The sequence below is a fragment of the Podospora bellae-mahoneyi genome, chromosome 2 (assembly GCF_035222275.1).
Source record: "Podospora bellae-mahoneyi strain CBS 112042 chromosome 2, whole genome shotgun sequence".
Taxonomy (NCBI): Eukaryota; Fungi; Ascomycota; class Sordariomycetes; order Sordariales; family Podosporaceae; genus Podospora; species Podospora bellae-mahoneyi.
Genome location: NC_085881.1, coordinates 4,801,697 through 4,817,563, shown reverse-complemented (window position 1 = coordinate 4,817,563; position 15,867 = coordinate 4,801,697). Strand labels below are relative to the sequence as shown.

General features: G+C 51.8%; 4 protein-coding genes across 4 annotated transcripts; 1 reads left to right on the top strand and 3 right to left on the bottom strand.

Moving 5' to 3' along the window:
* Positions 1-516: 516 nt before the first annotated feature.
* On the bottom strand, positions 517-1,239 carry QC761_213370 (uncharacterized protein; the record flags this gene model as incomplete). The annotated part of the gene is made up of 1 exon (XM_062877071.1): positions 517-1,239. One exon carries the CDS (start codon positions 1,237-1,239, stop codon positions 517-519), a length of 723 nt encoding a protein of 240 aa, XP_062735725.1.
* A 1,412-nt stretch (positions 1,240-2,651) lies between these two features.
* QC761_213360 (uncharacterized protein) lies at positions 2,652-4,352 on the bottom strand. Its single transcript, XM_062877070.1, has 2 exons — positions 3,724-4,352; positions 2,652-3,669 (listed from the first exon to the last, which is right to left on the bottom strand). The coding sequence occupies exons 1-2, from the start codon at positions 3,925-3,927 to the stop codon at positions 2,839-2,841; spliced, it is 1,035 nt and encodes a 344-aa protein (XP_062735724.1). The 5' UTR covers positions 3,928-4,352; the 3' UTR covers positions 2,652-2,838.
* A 5,697-nt stretch (positions 4,353-10,049) lies between these two features.
* On the top strand, positions 10,050-12,129 carry QC761_213350 (uncharacterized protein). Its single transcript, XM_062877069.1, has 2 exons — positions 10,050-10,793; positions 10,859-12,129. The coding sequence occupies exons 1-2, from the start codon at positions 10,694-10,696 to the stop codon at positions 11,482-11,484; spliced, it is 726 nt and encodes a 241-aa protein (XP_062735723.1). The 5' UTR covers positions 10,050-10,693; the 3' UTR covers positions 11,485-12,129.
* On the bottom strand, positions 12,093-15,658 carry tmk2 (mitogen activated protein kinase 2). Its single transcript, XM_062877068.1, has 5 exons — positions 14,422-15,658; positions 14,213-14,345; positions 14,064-14,130; positions 13,676-13,990; positions 12,093-13,613 (listed from the first exon to the last, which is right to left on the bottom strand). Exons 1-5 carry the CDS (start codon positions 14,532-14,534, stop codon positions 13,000-13,002), a joined length of 1,242 nt encoding a protein of 413 aa, XP_062735722.1. The 5' UTR covers positions 14,535-15,658; the 3' UTR covers positions 12,093-12,999.
* Positions 15,659-15,867: the final 209 nt, after the last annotated feature.

Genomic DNA, 15,867 nt, shown 5'->3' with positions numbered 1-15,867 from the left:
GCTTTAGACCACGTTTTGTCTTGTGAAGATACGGGCACTTTCTCCGCGCGCTTCCCTCCCTGTCAGTGCAAATGGCAGACAGCGTTAGGTGCTGTATCTTGCGTCTTGACACATACATATACGATTTGGCTGAGAAATGTGAGCCACCCATGAACGGTTCACAAGTCCACGGGATTTATCTTAATGAAGTTGAAAGCGATACTGAAAAGGACAAACATATCATGATCGAGAAACTCGCCATTCTTCATAAGAGAGATACAATTGAAATCCCAGCTCGCAAGAAACTTTAATATATGAATCTTGCGAGGGTACTGAACAGGTTGGCCGCCGCTTGAAATTCAAATTGCGAACCGGTACCAGGGCAATTCTTACTCCATGCTATCTATTAGGTAGGACCGTTCCCAATGTAGTCTATTCAGATGCAAGCTACCCCAAGCTCCTCGCTCTCCAACATTATCGCTCCCTCTATCAAAACACCACGATGCATATATCCTATACCCTTTTGAAATTACCCCTTCACAGCTTCTGCTCCCTCAACTGCACAAACAAGGCCTCCGCCCTCGCCAGCTCATTCCTCCCCTCCTTATCCCCATACACCACCCCCTCGCAAAAGTGCTTCCTTCCCTCGATCTTGGTCATCCTAGCAACAACCAACACAATCGCCGGTTTCTCCTTCGTCCCTGTTCTCACAGGCCTCTTAAACGCAGTGTTCAGATACCCCGTCAAAAGCGGCATCTTGCTCCCCATCGCCCCGCTGTCCTTGTTGACCGCAAAAATCTGCCCCATCACCTCATCCAAAAGCGTCATGACAATCCCCCCATGGCAGATACCCTCCCACCCATTCACCTTCGGTCCCAAGGCAATAAGCGACTTGATCTCATTGACATAATCCGTCGGTTTGGGAGGGGGAGAGTAAAAAGTGATGTAGGCCGGGATGGCGTCCGGCGAGTTTAGCGTCTGCGAGATGAGCGCGTCCTCCTCGCACCCAGACGGGCGGATGATGCGGGAGACGGACTGGGAGATGATGAGGTTGGGGGTGGAGCCGAGGAGGGAGGAGCACCAGGGTATTGAGTTGAAGAAAGCGATGTGGTGGGCTTCTTGGGCCTTGTTGGCCGGGGAGTCGAGGACGGAGGAGATGTCCGAGGCGGTTGGGGTGACCATTTCTTCTGATTGTGGGTTTTGTTGTTTACTTTCGGTTGTTGATGGTGGTGGTGATGGTGAGGCTTTGGAGGATGCCATTTTGTCGTGCTGCGATCAGGGATTACGTTTGAAAATTATAGGTAGAGGCCACCGGGATGTACGGATCAAGAATGAATGAGTCGTGATGGCAAAAATATGTGAGTGAGTGGCTGAAATACTAGAGAATTGCAGTGGGGATTGTGATATCAACCATATCGATTGTTCGGATTGACTAGAAACGAGATGTGGAATCGGGAACCCACTCCCGTTGGAGAATGTGAAGGCGATGCCGGAGGTTTGCCGAGGCATCTTGTCTCGGCGCCGTGACCGCATAATTGCATGTCGGGTCTGCATTCCAGCGACGACTTCTTGCTGTTGACAAAATTGAGGATCCCATATCAAAGCTGTGGAAATAGCTTTGAAAGTGTTGGTAAAACGAGTCAGGTTTTGTACATTTTAAATGTGGACTTTCAGTGTTGCTCTGGCCCCATGTGTTACCCCTTAATCGTCTGCGAGTCAACCCCCTGAGCCCCTGAAGCCCCTAAACGCGTAGACATAATAACCCTAACCCTCACTGCATTGAACCCACAAGTATGAGAGATAGTCTCGACATATCCGAAGAACATCAGATTAGGCACTCACTTCATCACATCAGATGTTTATTGCCGTGTGTATCCAGGCGCACGAAATTCATGTGTGGTCCGAAAGTCCACAGTGTGCCGTTGTACCCGATGTGTGAGACTGCATATAATAACACTGTCCAGTAATGATAAGAGAGCCGCGATCCCCTACTTTTCCATCAAGACACCAGGCTTTTTGCTTTTTGAAACAGAATATCGATGTCAAAAAACTCATCTAGTTCGAAATGATCAAGGTGAGTTGCTAATCGTGGGCCGTTTGGGCCTCAGCACTCACCACCCTACCCCCACATCAGCTAACACCATATGGCTCTTTCTCTCCATTCTCGCCCATGTTTCAGCCCTACCAGCCATTGCCTCACCACTTGGTCACCAAATCCTAGTGACCACAGGCGACATAAACACAACAACCTGGAGCTGCAGCGCTCATACGTATAACTCTTCGGATGTCTCCCGCGCCATTGCCTTGGGATACGCTCTGCTCCATGACCCTAGCTATGTCGGTACGTGGTTTTCGGGCTGTCTCGAATCTTTTCTTTTGACTATAGTACATGCAATTTTTTTTTAGCTCAACCGCGTGTATACAGGCTACTATCCCCACCAGTTCAAGAACCTCGAGGCCTTCGACTTTGTCACAGGGCCTCCCTATTTCGAGTATCCCATCATGCCAGGTGACATATACACCTCTGGTCCTCCAGGGCCCGACCGCCTGATTTTCGATGACGATGGCGTGGTCGAGGGCTTGATCACCCACAGTGGTGCGAGCAAAGATGGATTTGTGGCTTGCAAAGAAAAGACGATGTCAGCGTAACAATGTCAACATTGTTAGCTGAACCCCTGCCATAGAATAATGATGTATTTTGGCATCTCTTGCCACAGACATCAGCCGCTGCGAGCACCTGCTAGCGCGCTGTCTCTCAAATCTAAACAATACCATCTCTGAACTCCTTACACAAAAATGGGTATCATGTCTCTTTCGCCTTCGAAGCATCCAAATACCACCCTTCTAAATCTTTTACCCTTAACCAATAGGGAAGTTGCCAATAGCGCCATCCTCGCCACCATCAAACAAAAGATTCGTGCCGTCCAACGCCCCAAAGTGATTAGCATAATCCAGACCCTTTCTCCGCTCAGTCTCAACCTTCTTCCAGTCCCACTCGCCCTCAGCATCGATCTCTCCCAAGTCAACCAGGTCTCCGCAGTCATCCTCACCACCTCTCCAGCCACCTGGTCTCTCGGGCAACAAGCCACCAGCCTGGATCATGATCGAAGGATGAATGGTGAAGCGCCCTAGCTTGAACACGTACTTGCTGATGGCAGTGGCGTGAATGTACTTGCTCCAATCCGGCTCCTCCACGGCCGACCCATCCTCGGCCTTTTGGATCTTGCTACGTGTCGGACCCTTCCACCTGCCGTCCCAGCTGGTAGGCTTGACCTTGCCCTTGACAACAAAGTGCGTCACAATGTAAAGCCACTTGCGATCCCAACTCACGATTCTGCTCCACATCTCGTAACCTTGCATGGGGCCAATCTCGCGGCGGAAAGAGCAAAAGACAGCTCCCAGGCCTATGCCAAAGCTCCCCTTAATCACCTTGCCATCCTTGTCCAGAACCAGCTTGTTCTTCTCGTTGTCGCCAATGATTGGCATGGATGGACCCAGCAGATGAGTGACCAGGTGGGAACGCGAAACGTCAACATCGGCAAAGTAGGTCGAGTTGGACTTGTGGAAGTTGTAGTCGGTTTCGAGGAGAGAGGTACGAGAGGAGGTAACGCTGTAGTGGAAGAGGGCGCGCTGAGGAAGAGTCTTTGGGCGACGCGCGAAGTGGAAAATGAAGGAATGGAAGATCCGAACCTAGCGGCGCAAATGTCAGCTTGGTGTCACCAGGTAATATCGCGAGATACATACCGTCCACCCAAGGGGCAAGCTCTTCCAGTTGAGACCCAAAAACAGCAGAAGTAGGATCCGACTTGTCCGACCAGGTCCCGTGAGGAACTCGGTCAAGATCGCCCTCCAGTCGAAGTAAGTTGCGCGGTGACCAGCATAGACCAATCCCGCTGTGGCGGCTGGGATGAAGACGGGGAAAAAGAGAGAGAGCGTTCCGACAGCCATTTCGGTTTCTCCGTCACAAAATCACGCTTTCTTATGTTCCGTAGAAATTCCGTTCCTGGGGAATAGCGAAGAGAGCCGATATCGCAGCGCGCCGGCAAGAATGAAGAACAAGGCGATCGCCCACACGAAGATGTATCGTCCGAAGCAGAAAAGAGTGTTGCTGCACTTAGAGGCAGCGAAAAAGACTGACTGGACTACGTCGACTGCCATTGCGGCCCACGGCAGGGCCGGGCAAGGGCTTTATATCATTGAACGGGGACTTTTTTTTGTTGACGTTCTCGTACAGGGGTTCGAGGCCGAAAATACCGGAAAGGAGGTAGGGTCTTCCTGGCGACCGTTCAGTGACGTGTGGAGGTGTGGATTTTGATCGGATCGGGCTGCCTGATCTGTTCGTCGAGTGCGTGTCGCGTCCGAAGGCTTGGGACTGAAGGTGAGTTGATCAATAAGACATTCTCTGCAGCTGATAAGACAGACGTGGGGTTGCTTTTCAGGGCATTGGCCAATCAGGCAATCAGCATGAACCGAGGTTCGGTTTTTACACCATCCTTGCTACGGGCGTCGGACAGTTATTTGGCCCATTTCCGTTGGATTTCACCAAAAGTTCTAGAATCTCTGTTCATTTTCTATTGCGTCAACCAACAAGTTGTTGAGATAACTTGCATAATTTTCATTGTTCTTCGGGGCAAGGTGGGTTTACTTGAGTGTTGTTGGGGCAGAGGGGTTCGGGTTAATGGAGCTCTGGTTGCCGTGTAAGTCTCACTGGTGGGTCGCTGACCGGTCACTGTAAACAACCCTTGAGTGCCCCTGAATGGCTTCGAGTATTGAGTGACTACTAAGTGGTGTTGGGTAATGGCCACTGCCTTACAGTCCTAGACTCAAAACCTCTTGACGCATGGCCTGAAGCCTCTAACTTAGGTAAGCTTTTCGCTGTGGTAATCTGTTCAGACGGATCACTGGGCAACGCCCCCGCGGGTGCCTCACCTGCCTGCGCATAGCTCACCACTTCTCCATAGTCAGCCTAGGGAATACAAGAGACATTTCAAGTCCGGGGTTCTCAAATCTCCCCGCCAAGCTTTGGGCATGGGGGTGTAGTTGGTCACGAAGAATAGCGATGTGTACATGGAGGGCCACATGTAGGACACCATGTGAACAACCACGGGATTTGGCGCAACAACTTCAACGTAAACACATGCAAGTCTTGCTGTAAACAGAGAGTCAACTACTTGTGGTGTTCGTCCACCTAAAATTCTCCCACTGTTGCTAGCGAAATACCTTTGGAGTTCTCTCTCGTGCTGCATCGGGTTACGAGAACAGCAGGCACATGACATGAAAGCCAAGATACATCACGCAAGGTCAGAGCATCTTGATAAGAGACTCTCAATCTTTTGAGATAGACAAATGATGTTCGAGTAAATAACAGCCCTATCAACCGGCCTCGACTTTGCCGCGTGCCGCATGTCGCGAACTGCATCTCACATGAGTAAAAGTCGGCCAACAAAGAATCCCCCCAGGTACCGATATCCTATGAGGGAGCATACCTATTGCAGGCCGTGATCATCTGTGTGTCTGCCAGAGGGACCAAGCATGACGATCTCTCCCCAGAACTTGATAGCCTTTCTCATCCACCCCAGAACATGGTTTAAGGATCAAATCTGCAGGACCCCCGCGCTCATCAGCACACGCCAACGCACCATACACCAGCTAGCCATCGGATGTCGATGTGAATGATGCTGTTGGGGCGCCTAGCCACACGATCGACCATCCCTTGCCTTGGTTCTCCAACATGTAGGCGCGTCTAGGCGGCTATCTGTATGGCTGGTTGGTTGTCAAGGACAACAATCCAGCCTTGAGGAGGATGTTGAAGCTACGTTGGACGAGAAGGCTTGCTGCCTTGGATAAAGCTCGTAGCTGGCACAGCCCTGTTTACAGCGGCCACCAGAATGGACGACTGAGTATTCCCGCAATGTTAAAGAGGTCTTATCTGAGAGCTGCCTGCCCGTTGAGGGGGGGCTACTAGATGTTAACTCCCTCCTTCGAACGCTTTCACTCTTCTGGACCCAGCTGAGAGAATCTAGTCTCATCCAGAACTTGCTGCCACCCTCCAACCCACAGCGGCGATGAAGAATCTCCAAAGAGGTGTCTCCCTCGCAGCCACCCACACCCACATCTACCAGATCCCATGAACGCTAAATACTTACATTGCAAAGCACGAGACATGATGTACTGTGCCTCCTCACAATAAACAATGGCAGACACATGCTGGGCTATCAATAAGGATGCCTGAACATCCACCGTCGACCCACCGTTTCCCCCATGCCCCCGGCTTCAAGTATCACAAGTATCTGATACAACCGCTACTTGATCCTTCCCTCAAGCCTCAGGCGCGTCTTGTGCTACGAACGGCAGGATCAATGACCCCAAAAACTACCTATCAAGCTACCCGCATCCAGCTGTAAGGGTTACTGCTTGTTTCGGCTCCGTAGTCGTGGGATCAGTTTCTGGCTATTGCGATTCACACGGCCACTTCTACAGAGATCAAGAGACAGTGAAGAGGATGGTTTTCTTCTGTTCTGCACTGCCTCCAAGGCAAAGAGTCTGGAATATAGGTAGGGCAAGCCGCATATCAGTGACGTGGCCACCAATAGCTCCTATTATCAGTAGGTAGGCAAACTGCATCGGGCCCAACACCCACCAAACCAAAAGTTCACCCAGTGCCATCCAGGATGCAGGAGCTCAATGTCATGTGAGCATCAACACCGGGCTCATGGTGAGCAACACAGATACAGGCCCCAATGGGGAGAGCTCCTCACAGCATATCTGCATAGAACCTTCAATATCGACAGGGAGATAAAGAAAAGGAAGAGGGCGGGCCGGCGCGCGGGTCGGCTAATCCTCTCCTCAAAAACACGATAGACGAGGCACCGCGCCAACAGACCAATTAAGAGTCTCCTCTGCCGCTGTAATACATGTTGGCTATCGATTCCTCAACTTGCGAAGCAGTGAGGTGTAAAGTGTCACCAAGAAAAAAGAAACTGGTCACCCTCACCGCCGGATGCGAAGGATCCGTAGCTGCAAAGAAACATTGTCACATGCAGGAAGCGATCCCTGGAGCAACTTGGACGCCTACGATGGAAGGGCAGAAGAAGCAGAGATGCCCAGTTTGCCCCATCAAGAATTGATATCGCGGTTCTGCGGCAAAGCTCCCCGTTTTGGCGATGGGTTGGTGCCAACAGAAATCGGACGACTACTGCAGTTGACCGCGCTTCTAAGCGCCCGCAATGCAGCCAATATCTCCGCCATTGGTCAGACTTGCGCCACTAGCTAAAGTTGTGTAATCCTGCAATGCTTGGAATATTGACTGATCGCATTGGCATCTGCACTGCGGTAGTATTTGTAAATGTTTTTCGATTGTAAGCGATATAAGCAAGTTCATCTGCGTGTGTTGTGGTGGTGTAGCGATTAGTCAGTCGGCTGGCATCTGGTTGCACCACTTTTGTAGGAATCCTACAAGGAGAGTGACGGCGAGCATCTGAGCGGTGCCTGTATGTGCTGGATCCTCGCAACCAGCTAGCGAATAGGAGAATGGCTGGTCGAAGTCCGAGAAAATGGCCATGACCACATGCAGACATCCAAGAGGCGAGTGAGAAGCCTGTTCTGGAAAGCCGCACCGTGGGGTTGCGGCACAGTACTGTATTCTCTTCCCCTCTGAAGAATTGAAACGAGAGGTCAGTGCACTTGTAACCGAGAACTGGTTATTCATCAATGTGAGTGCGGCCTCTCGGTGAAGGGCTGGAAGTTACTCGGGCTTTCCTGCGATGGATGAAGAAGCATGTTGAGCTAAGGAGCAGGTGGTAGGCACATCGCAGAGAGCTGTTTCAGAGAACTCGTGTTTGCAGGCGAGCCAACAATGATGTCTTCTGGATGTTAAACTGCGCCCCCAGCTCGAAGTTCTAAACGCAGCGGGGGGTTTATCAAGAGTGATCCGTCGGCGACTTTACCCCTTGATGTCAGTGCGTAAACAATCAGGAGATTGAAACAAGAAACTTTACTCACAGACTTGAAACGAAACAAAATCGCTCACGTGCAGAAGGAAACATCTCTGCGGACATGCAAAATATTACCGACAGAGTCTGTGTAAAAAGAGGGTGTTGAGGATCCGAGGTTGGATATGGCGAGAAATTGACTTTGAGAGTTGTGGCTTCAAAACGCGAGATACAACCCCCGGTGAGTTGGAGAGAGGCACAAAGACAGAACTTTGTATCGATAGCATTGCTTCTGGCCATGGCTTCTTTTCCACGGTGTCGGGAGTCTCTGCTGCGTGCGATAGCACTCTTGAATTTAGAATTGACAATCATATGTTTGCGGCTGATGATAAAGCTGTCGAGCCTTGTGCGGTTTTGTGGTGTCCGTATGGACATCCTGTGCCACTGTTGCAGCTCCCCTAGCTGCAGACGCAGGGTCCCAGTTGGTCGGAGAAAGGGGTTGCTTGCTTCTCGAGGTGGTCGCCCTGCGCCGCCCCTCACGAAGAAACTCACGCCGCAACTACCCCACGGCCCCGGGGGATTTTGACAACCAGATTGTTAAGCTCTGCCGATGGTCTAGCTACTTGCAGGCTGTTGGTGAGCCCCAAAGCCGTGTGTGTGTATACGATTAGTTATTCAGTGGTCAGCCATGAGAGGGTGCGTCAGACGACATCCTCTGAGATGCATTTCGGTGCGTGAGATCAGATTTGAGCATGTCCGTTCCGGCTTCCGTCCTAAAATTGGGATTAGTTTCTTGTTTTCTGAATGAGATCTCAAGAGCAGAACCCGAAGCCCTAGAAAACACGACGAAGACCAGTCACAGATCGGATCGGCGGAAGAATACTCGTGGAATTCAGAAGATGCAAACCTGGTCGAGGCTGTTGTTTCGCAAGCGGGGCGTGGGGCCGTGCCATCGTGCAGCTGCAAGTCTGCGGGGTGCGTTGCCGAAGGGGAAGATCATATCTTTGAGACAGTGACACAGAATATGCCTCCCCAGTGTGCTGGTGAGAATGTTTCAGAAACCGGCGAGTGTCTTGGGCTCTGATGCAGCACGAAGACGAAAACAGAAATCTGGAAGTGAGGGGTGACATGAGATGGTTTCTTTGGTGATGATCTGAACAAGCTCAAAGCTAACTCCTCCTGTCAGCAGCACGGACCAGCAGCAAGGACCACATCCCCAGTACACAGATCAGTTCTGTCTCACCAACGCAAGTGACCAACTCCTCAAGCCTCCCCAAGGCACACCTCATTCATGAATATCAAGAGAGCTTTCTCCGGCTACCCATAAGCTCAGGGTTAGGGTGAGCCTTTCTTTGGTTGTAGGATGTCGTGTTGGATGATGATCGATCTGGGCAGGTGGCAGGGTTACAGCGGGAAGACGATTCGACCATGCCATACAAGGTTAAACCACGTCGTTGCCAAGAGCCAAGCCAACGAGTTAGCCGCGCAGCTTTCGATGGTCGGGTCGCTTGTGCAATCCCGCAGTCGCACTCTCACTCCCACTTCTTCACTCGTCAGGCATCATGGACTTATGTATGTCTCGGTAGCCACGTCCACGAAAAAGATATGGATTGGCCATGATCATCAAGCCTTTCGGCCGGGAGAGAATGATTCTCCCGGGTGGTATCAATGGCGCGGCTGTCATCAGGTTTTTGCTTGAACCTCCGTTGACATTTTAGAGGCTTGCTGCCGCCTGACATGTCCCCAGACCACTCATCTCACCTGCAACGGGCGTCCAAACCAGCTTCTGCTGAATGAGGCCCGTTGTCAAGGCCAAGCGCCTGTACCATAACAGTCTGGCGGGAGATGGAAATTGCCCCGCCTTCTTTATCAGAGTCTGTTAATCAATACAAGGTACTCGGGCGGTTGAAGAGTCTGGGGAAGCTTAGGAAGTCAAAGCGGCAACAATGGCAGGCCGAATGGACAAAATATCCAAGCCGCGAGTTACCTTACCTAGGTAGTAGGCCTTTCTCCGTAGGTTGCAGTATTGATCTCAAAAAGGACGACACCATTTCGTGCACGACTGGCCCCTGTCGAGGTTGGTACCTTAATAAACGGTGGGACGCCGCCTGCCGCCGCACAAGCTTCCACACCCTTGCCGACGGGGCACTCGTTCCTACCTTCCCAGCCGACTGAGATACCAAAGATGGCGCCCGGTACGTACCTCCGTGCCGCCTGTACTTTCCCGCATCCCTGTCCTACACTGCACGCTCTTTCCCTTCTGTTTCTCTCTTGTCCTAGGCAGGTGGGTGACTTTCCTACATGGGACTTGCCGTACAAGCGATGGATGGATGGGGGATGGGGGGAGGAGGCAGGAGTTCCCCCATGGATGAGGTAGGTACAAAACACAAACCAGCCCTGCAGAAACTCTCTGACCTCTTTTTCTCTTTATCCCACGCCTTCCTCCTGCTTGACTGCTACCCTGGCTCTCTACCAACCTCACCTTCCCTGCCTCGACCGTGCCTTTCGGGTCAGCACAGCATCCAAAGTCCCCCTTCGACTCAGCACCGAACAGCCTTGTGGAGGAGTTTCCGATATTCAGCCAGAGGAAAAGATAAAAGAGCTTCGTATCCCGCCTCTTGGACAACACCACAATCATCATCTCTTTCCCATCTCCTTTTCTGTTTCTTTTCCCGGTCCGGTTCAATCGTCTAATACTTTTCTGTCTTACTGGACTCGATTCATTTCAACGACATATTCTGCTCCGGAAGCATCAAAGCCCTAGTTTCATATCCACAGACAAAATGGTGTCAGTCAAGTCGATACTTCTTGCCGCGATGGCCACAGTAGCATATGCTGCCCCATGCCAACCGACATTTGTACCAACTCTTCCCAAGACTGGAGGTAAGTACCACAGAACCTGGATCGAAATGACAGAGAAAGGGATCCGGGAGGCTAACTAGAGACAGGTGCCCGAGAACTCCCCTCACCACCACCGAGTTTCACCCTCAAGAAGATTGCCGTCGGCCATGGTATCCAAAATTACACATGCGTCGACACCACCTCTGCCCCTAAGGCCGATGGTGCCGTTGCTATTCTCTACGACGTGACAAAGTACGCCCCAGGAACGCCAAAGACCGGCATTGCCAAAGCACTCTGGGATAGGATCCCCTCTGCGCTTCTCCTCAAGCCTCTGACTCTCAACAAGCTCGCGGGAACCAAGTATGGTGCTCATGCCACAGCGCCATTCCCCAAGGAGGAGGACCTGAAACTGCTCGGTTTTCCCATCGCCGAGTATCTTGGCCATCACTACTTCGACATCAGCAGCACCCCGATGTTCGACCTCAACCGGGTCGGGCTCAAGGCCAGTGTGACAAAGTTGGATAATGTGGATGCCCCTGCCAACGCTGACAAGGGCCCTCTCAAGACTGGGGCCGTGGCCTGGCTCCAGCTTGGAGACAGCGGGAAGGGCCTCTCGAGTGGGATCACCCAGGTTTACCGTGTCATCACAGCCGGTGGCGTGGGGCAAAAGTGCGATGTTGCTGGTGTCGGTGTGCACAGCGTTCCTTACACCACCTTTTACTGGTTCTTCTAAGCTGTTTCTCGATAATTCCGTGTGTCGAATGAAATTGGACATCTTGGAAGGATCTGAACCGCCCGGATTTGGATCTTGGTGGTGGGGGGAGAAGGAGCGTGGGTTAGACGGGATGGATGGAAGCCGAGTGAGCTTCCATCCTTTGCCGTATTTTCTCCCGGTTTGGGTGTGTTGGTTGGTTCTCTCCCCAACGACCATACCTCAACCCGTGCCGCTCTCCCAAAAATACCTATCTAACCAGTCCTACCACACCACCATACATACACACTCACAAAACAACATCACAAATACAAACTACCAGCGCCGTGACGATACATATACCTTATCTCATCTCACATACACCACTATCACCAACACCACCACCACACTTTGCAAGTTCTCATTCACTCATTTAATACTTTGCATATTACACATTTTTCAACAATATTTCCGGGCGGTTGTTTTTTCTTTCTCATGGGTATACCCTTTGCAAAATGGATGGTTTTGGTTCCTCTTTTCTTGGGTGATTTATTCGGTGGGCGGACAGGCGATGACTGAAGGGGAGGATGGTTAGGGTACTATATATAGAGATGGAAAAGACCTTGCTGTTCAAGACAAAAAGGCAAGGTCGAATATTTAATTCAGGCTCTTTGGGGATTTTACTACCATGACTTGGTGCTTCTGTGATTTGATGTTTGCGTGTTGATATGTTACTGAAATGGATGGGAGTCGTGACAATGTGCTACCTCGCACAAATCTGGTTTTGTTTGCTTGTAGACGGTCCAGATGTTAGACGATGACGACTGCTTCATCCCGACAACATTGTTCAGGTTCCCAATGGCCACACAAGACTTTTGTCTCGAGGCAGGGCACACATTCTCATCAGTCAACCCTCGTTAGTGCTTTATTAAACCCTCTTCATTTTAAAATGAGAAACTATAACTCCAGCTCGCTCGCTGGTCTTGTCTTGTTCTGTAGGTATTCAAGAACCCCCCCCCCCTCTTCCGTCTTCCATCCAACATACGGCGATCAAAACAAAAAGATAACTAAAACAAAGAATCCGCGCTATCACATGAATCGCTTAGCTTGTCGAGATAAACATGTCCGCTTCCTTGGACAGAGTTATCGAGTAGAGCCACCACGGTAGCTCACCTTCTCATACCGAGTATAAGATCTGACCGCTGCTTCCAAATGATGACACCCTTGCGCTTTTCTGCACCCACATTTGATCATGAGCGTTTCAACAGCCTTGCGATGCTGCTTATAGGCCCTCCACTTCTCCTTTTCCCACGCCCTCTCTCGTACCAGGTGGTCAGGGACAGGGAGCTCTGCCTTGTGCTTAGCAGGGGCCTGTATCCTCGTTCCATCATAATGAAAGGTCGGCATGTCTTTCGACTCCAGTGTCCTTTCATGTATGTCCGTTACCATATCAGTCGGATGCAGTGCCACCCACGGGCCACCATCATTGGCAAGATCAAAGGGCGGTATAACCACCCAATCCTCGCCCTCGGTGCTTAAAACATCAGAGACAGCCTCCTATCTGCCTCCGAGCTCAGCCTCGAGACCCTGCATTTGGTTACCGTACTCCATCGGTCTTGGGTCCTCGGCTGTCCACTGCTGGCCGGGTCCACCTGCAGGAATGGGGACGTTTGATGGCGCCTGTTGGATGTTACCGGCAGAGCCCGCCTGGCCAGGGACAGTGCGGACTTGGGCTCTGAAGTTGACAACCTCGCTGAGGATCATCTTGCGCATTTCATTGACATCATCGACGACCTCGAAGTCAAAGTTGAAAGTGGTTGGGCAGTCGGGCTCGTCACTAGCGTCGTGCCAGATGGCAAGATAGGGGTGTTCGAGGGCCTCCTCGACACTGATGCGGCGAGAGGGGTCGAAAGCAAGCATACGGTCCAAGAGGTCAAGAGCGTCCGGGTTGGCGTTAGGGAAGAGCGAAGGGAATGACTTCTTGGCCATGAAAGGAAGATTCCGCACGTATTCCTGGGCCCTAGGGGAACCGATGCGGGACAAAGTTTCCTCATTAGGGGTACCAAGAATGTGGAGAATTTGGTTCAGCTGGTCGACGTAATCGCGACCCTTGAAAAAGGGGCGACCGCCAAGGAGCTCAGCGAGAATGCAGCCGACAGACCATACGTCAACTATGAGAAGCCGTGAAGTCAGCTCCCCGTTTTACAGACATAGGACAAGGGGGCAAACCTACTAGCTTTGGTGTAATTCTGGAAGCTCAACATGATTTCGGGCGCGCGGTACCATCTCGTCGCGACATACTCAGTCATGTACCCGGCATTTTCCTCGGGATCAACCGAGAAGCCACGCGCCAGACCGAAATCGCAAATCTTCAGTTCGCAGTCGGCGTTGACAAGCAAGTTTCCTGGCTTGAGATCGCGATGGAGAACGTTGGCTGAGTGAATGTATTTCAGACCGCAGAGGATTTGGTAAATGAAAGACTGGAAATGGGCGTCGGTAAGAGGCTGGCCGGAACGAATGATGGCGGCAAGATCGCACTCCATCAACTCTGCGGGTCACAAACTGTGTCAGCGCATCGTCTCGAGACAAAGGGGACAGACAATAGTGTGGTGGCCACATACCCTCATAAAGATATGTCTCGTTGAAGCTGTCTGGTCTGGGAATATCCATATCATACAAGCAGGTGATCTGTGTCATCAAAAGGAGGATATGTCAGTCTTCTAGCGTTCTGCGTGGAGTGTGTGTGGACTTGTGCGTCTGCTGGGCTTACATTTCGGTGACCCCTGAAGTGCTGCAGGAGCTTGATCTCGCGCAGGGCGCGCTTGGCCAAAATCTTCTTGCTGAACACATTGGTGACCTTCTTGATGGCAACACCCTCGTTGGTCTGGTTGTTCACCGCGGCACTAGAATGGGAGAGGACAGCAGTGGTCAGTTTGGCTGTTGGGCGTAGAAAATGAAGGGCAATATGAATGGCCATACCAGACAATGCCGTATGCGCCCTGACCAAGCTCCTTGGTCACGGTGTATCTTTCATCGACGATGAAGTCCTGGTTGAACACCTTGAACACCTTACGGCCCTGGAGATCGCCCATGATGGATATTTATGCCTGAACGGTCTGGGGAAATGCTGGCGGGAAAGGCGATGGAGCTCAACGATGCGGGGAGGGACCCAAAAAAAAGGAGGGGCAGGTAAGCAGCTATCGATAGGCACGGACAAAGCCAGTCAGGCAACACACAAAAGACGGGAGGCCGAGTGTGGGACGGGATGGGAAGGAAGCAGTGGGAGAGCAAGTTTCGAGCTGAGGAACGACAGTTTGCGACGGAAAGGGGCCGAACCGGGGAGGTCAGGTAGGTAGCGGGGCAGAGGGATCCAAGGGACCAAGAGTGGAGGAGGGAGTAGAAGGGTAGAAGGAGGAGGCAGCCCAGAAACGTCTGGCTTCGAAGCCCGATGTGAGTCTGGTATTTAAGGCGTCCGCAACCGTCCTTTGATGGAGAAAGGAGTAATGCAAGGCAGCGCCGCAGATGGAGGGGCTGAGATGCGACCCTGGCTTGCAAGCTCGGCTGCCGGTTGGCGTGACAAATGACAAGGAATGCTTGGTGAAAAGCACAAAAATGGGGGCCGGCGGGGTTCTGGGGCTTCGAATCCCCACAATCACCCGTCGGCGGCCGCTGCTTTCCAGACACTGACACACTGGGCATGTCACTCTCCAGCCAAAGTGCTGTGGAGAGATACATACTTTGAGCAGCCCCTGTCAGGAAGTCCAGGCGCTAATCAAGCTGACTTGCAGTGTGCTTCAGTACGCGCGCGCGAGAAACCTCGCCTCTCGCATGAATCCAAGCAGAAGAAGTTCTCATCCAAAATGGGTCTGTTTGTCAGAACGAAGTGGGTAGAGGGAGACGAAGAAATGGGGTTTCAAAAGCCGCCTGAAGCGCTCAAGGTTGCCTGCTTCTTCTTCGTCGACATCATGAAATGACGGTGGTGTCTAGGGTTCTTCGCAACTGGTCCAAACCGACAGCTCCAAGCCTTGTTGGTTTGCTCGTATCGTCGGTCCTCGCCGAATAGCAGTGCTCAGACTAATCCGGCCGAGAGGGGTACGGCGTACTATCTGTTGGGAAGATCACCACCTCTTTCAACCCGACCGAGCTGCGTCAACGACGCTGCTGCTGCTGAGCTTGATCTCTTCACAGTGGACAACTACCGAGGTAGTATGCTTCCCATTTGAATCCTTCCAACGTTTCCCAGGGGTTGGTCTCATCCAGAACCACTCTGCCGGGCGGCCTGCCGGTCGTGGGCCACTGAAATTGGTCGTAGGGCTGACGCACCTCTCAAAATGGCATGGTGTAGGGTGCCAGATGGCACCATTCCGGATTAATGCAGTGCCGAAGAGTTGAAGGCGATTCCCGAAGACCTCGCTTCAAGCTTTG

Excerpts from the sequence above, each read along its gene's own strand:
- QC761_213350 (XM_062877069.1), top strand. The coding sequence starts at position 10,694 with ATGGTGTCAGTCAAGTCGATACTTCTTGCCGCGATGGCCACAGTAGCA. Across the intron at positions 10,794-10,858 it reads AACTCTTCCCAAGACTGGAG|GTGCCCGAGAACTCCCCTCA; the intron begins GTAAGTACCACA and ends AACTAGAGACAG.
- tmk2 (XM_062877068.1), bottom strand. The coding sequence starts at position 14,534 with ATGGGCGATCTCCAGGGCCGTAAGGTGTTCAAGGTGTTCAACCAGGAC. Across the intron at positions 14,131-14,212 it reads ACTTCAGGGGTCACCGAAAT|ATCACCTGCTTGTATGATAT; the intron begins GTAAGCCCAGCA and ends TTGATGACACAG. Across the intron at positions 13,614-13,675 it reads CCAGAATTACACCAAAGCTA|TTGACGTATGGTCTGTCGGC; the intron begins GTAGGTTTGCCC and ends GGCTTCTCATAG.
- QC761_213360 (XM_062877070.1), bottom strand. The coding sequence starts at position 3,927 with ATGGCTGTCGGAACGCTCTCTCTCTTTTTCCCCGTCTTCATCCCAGCC. Across the intron at positions 3,670-3,723 it reads GCTTGCCCCTTGGGTGGACG|GTTCGGATCTTCCATTCCTT; the intron begins GTATGTATCTCG and ends TTGCGCCGCTAG.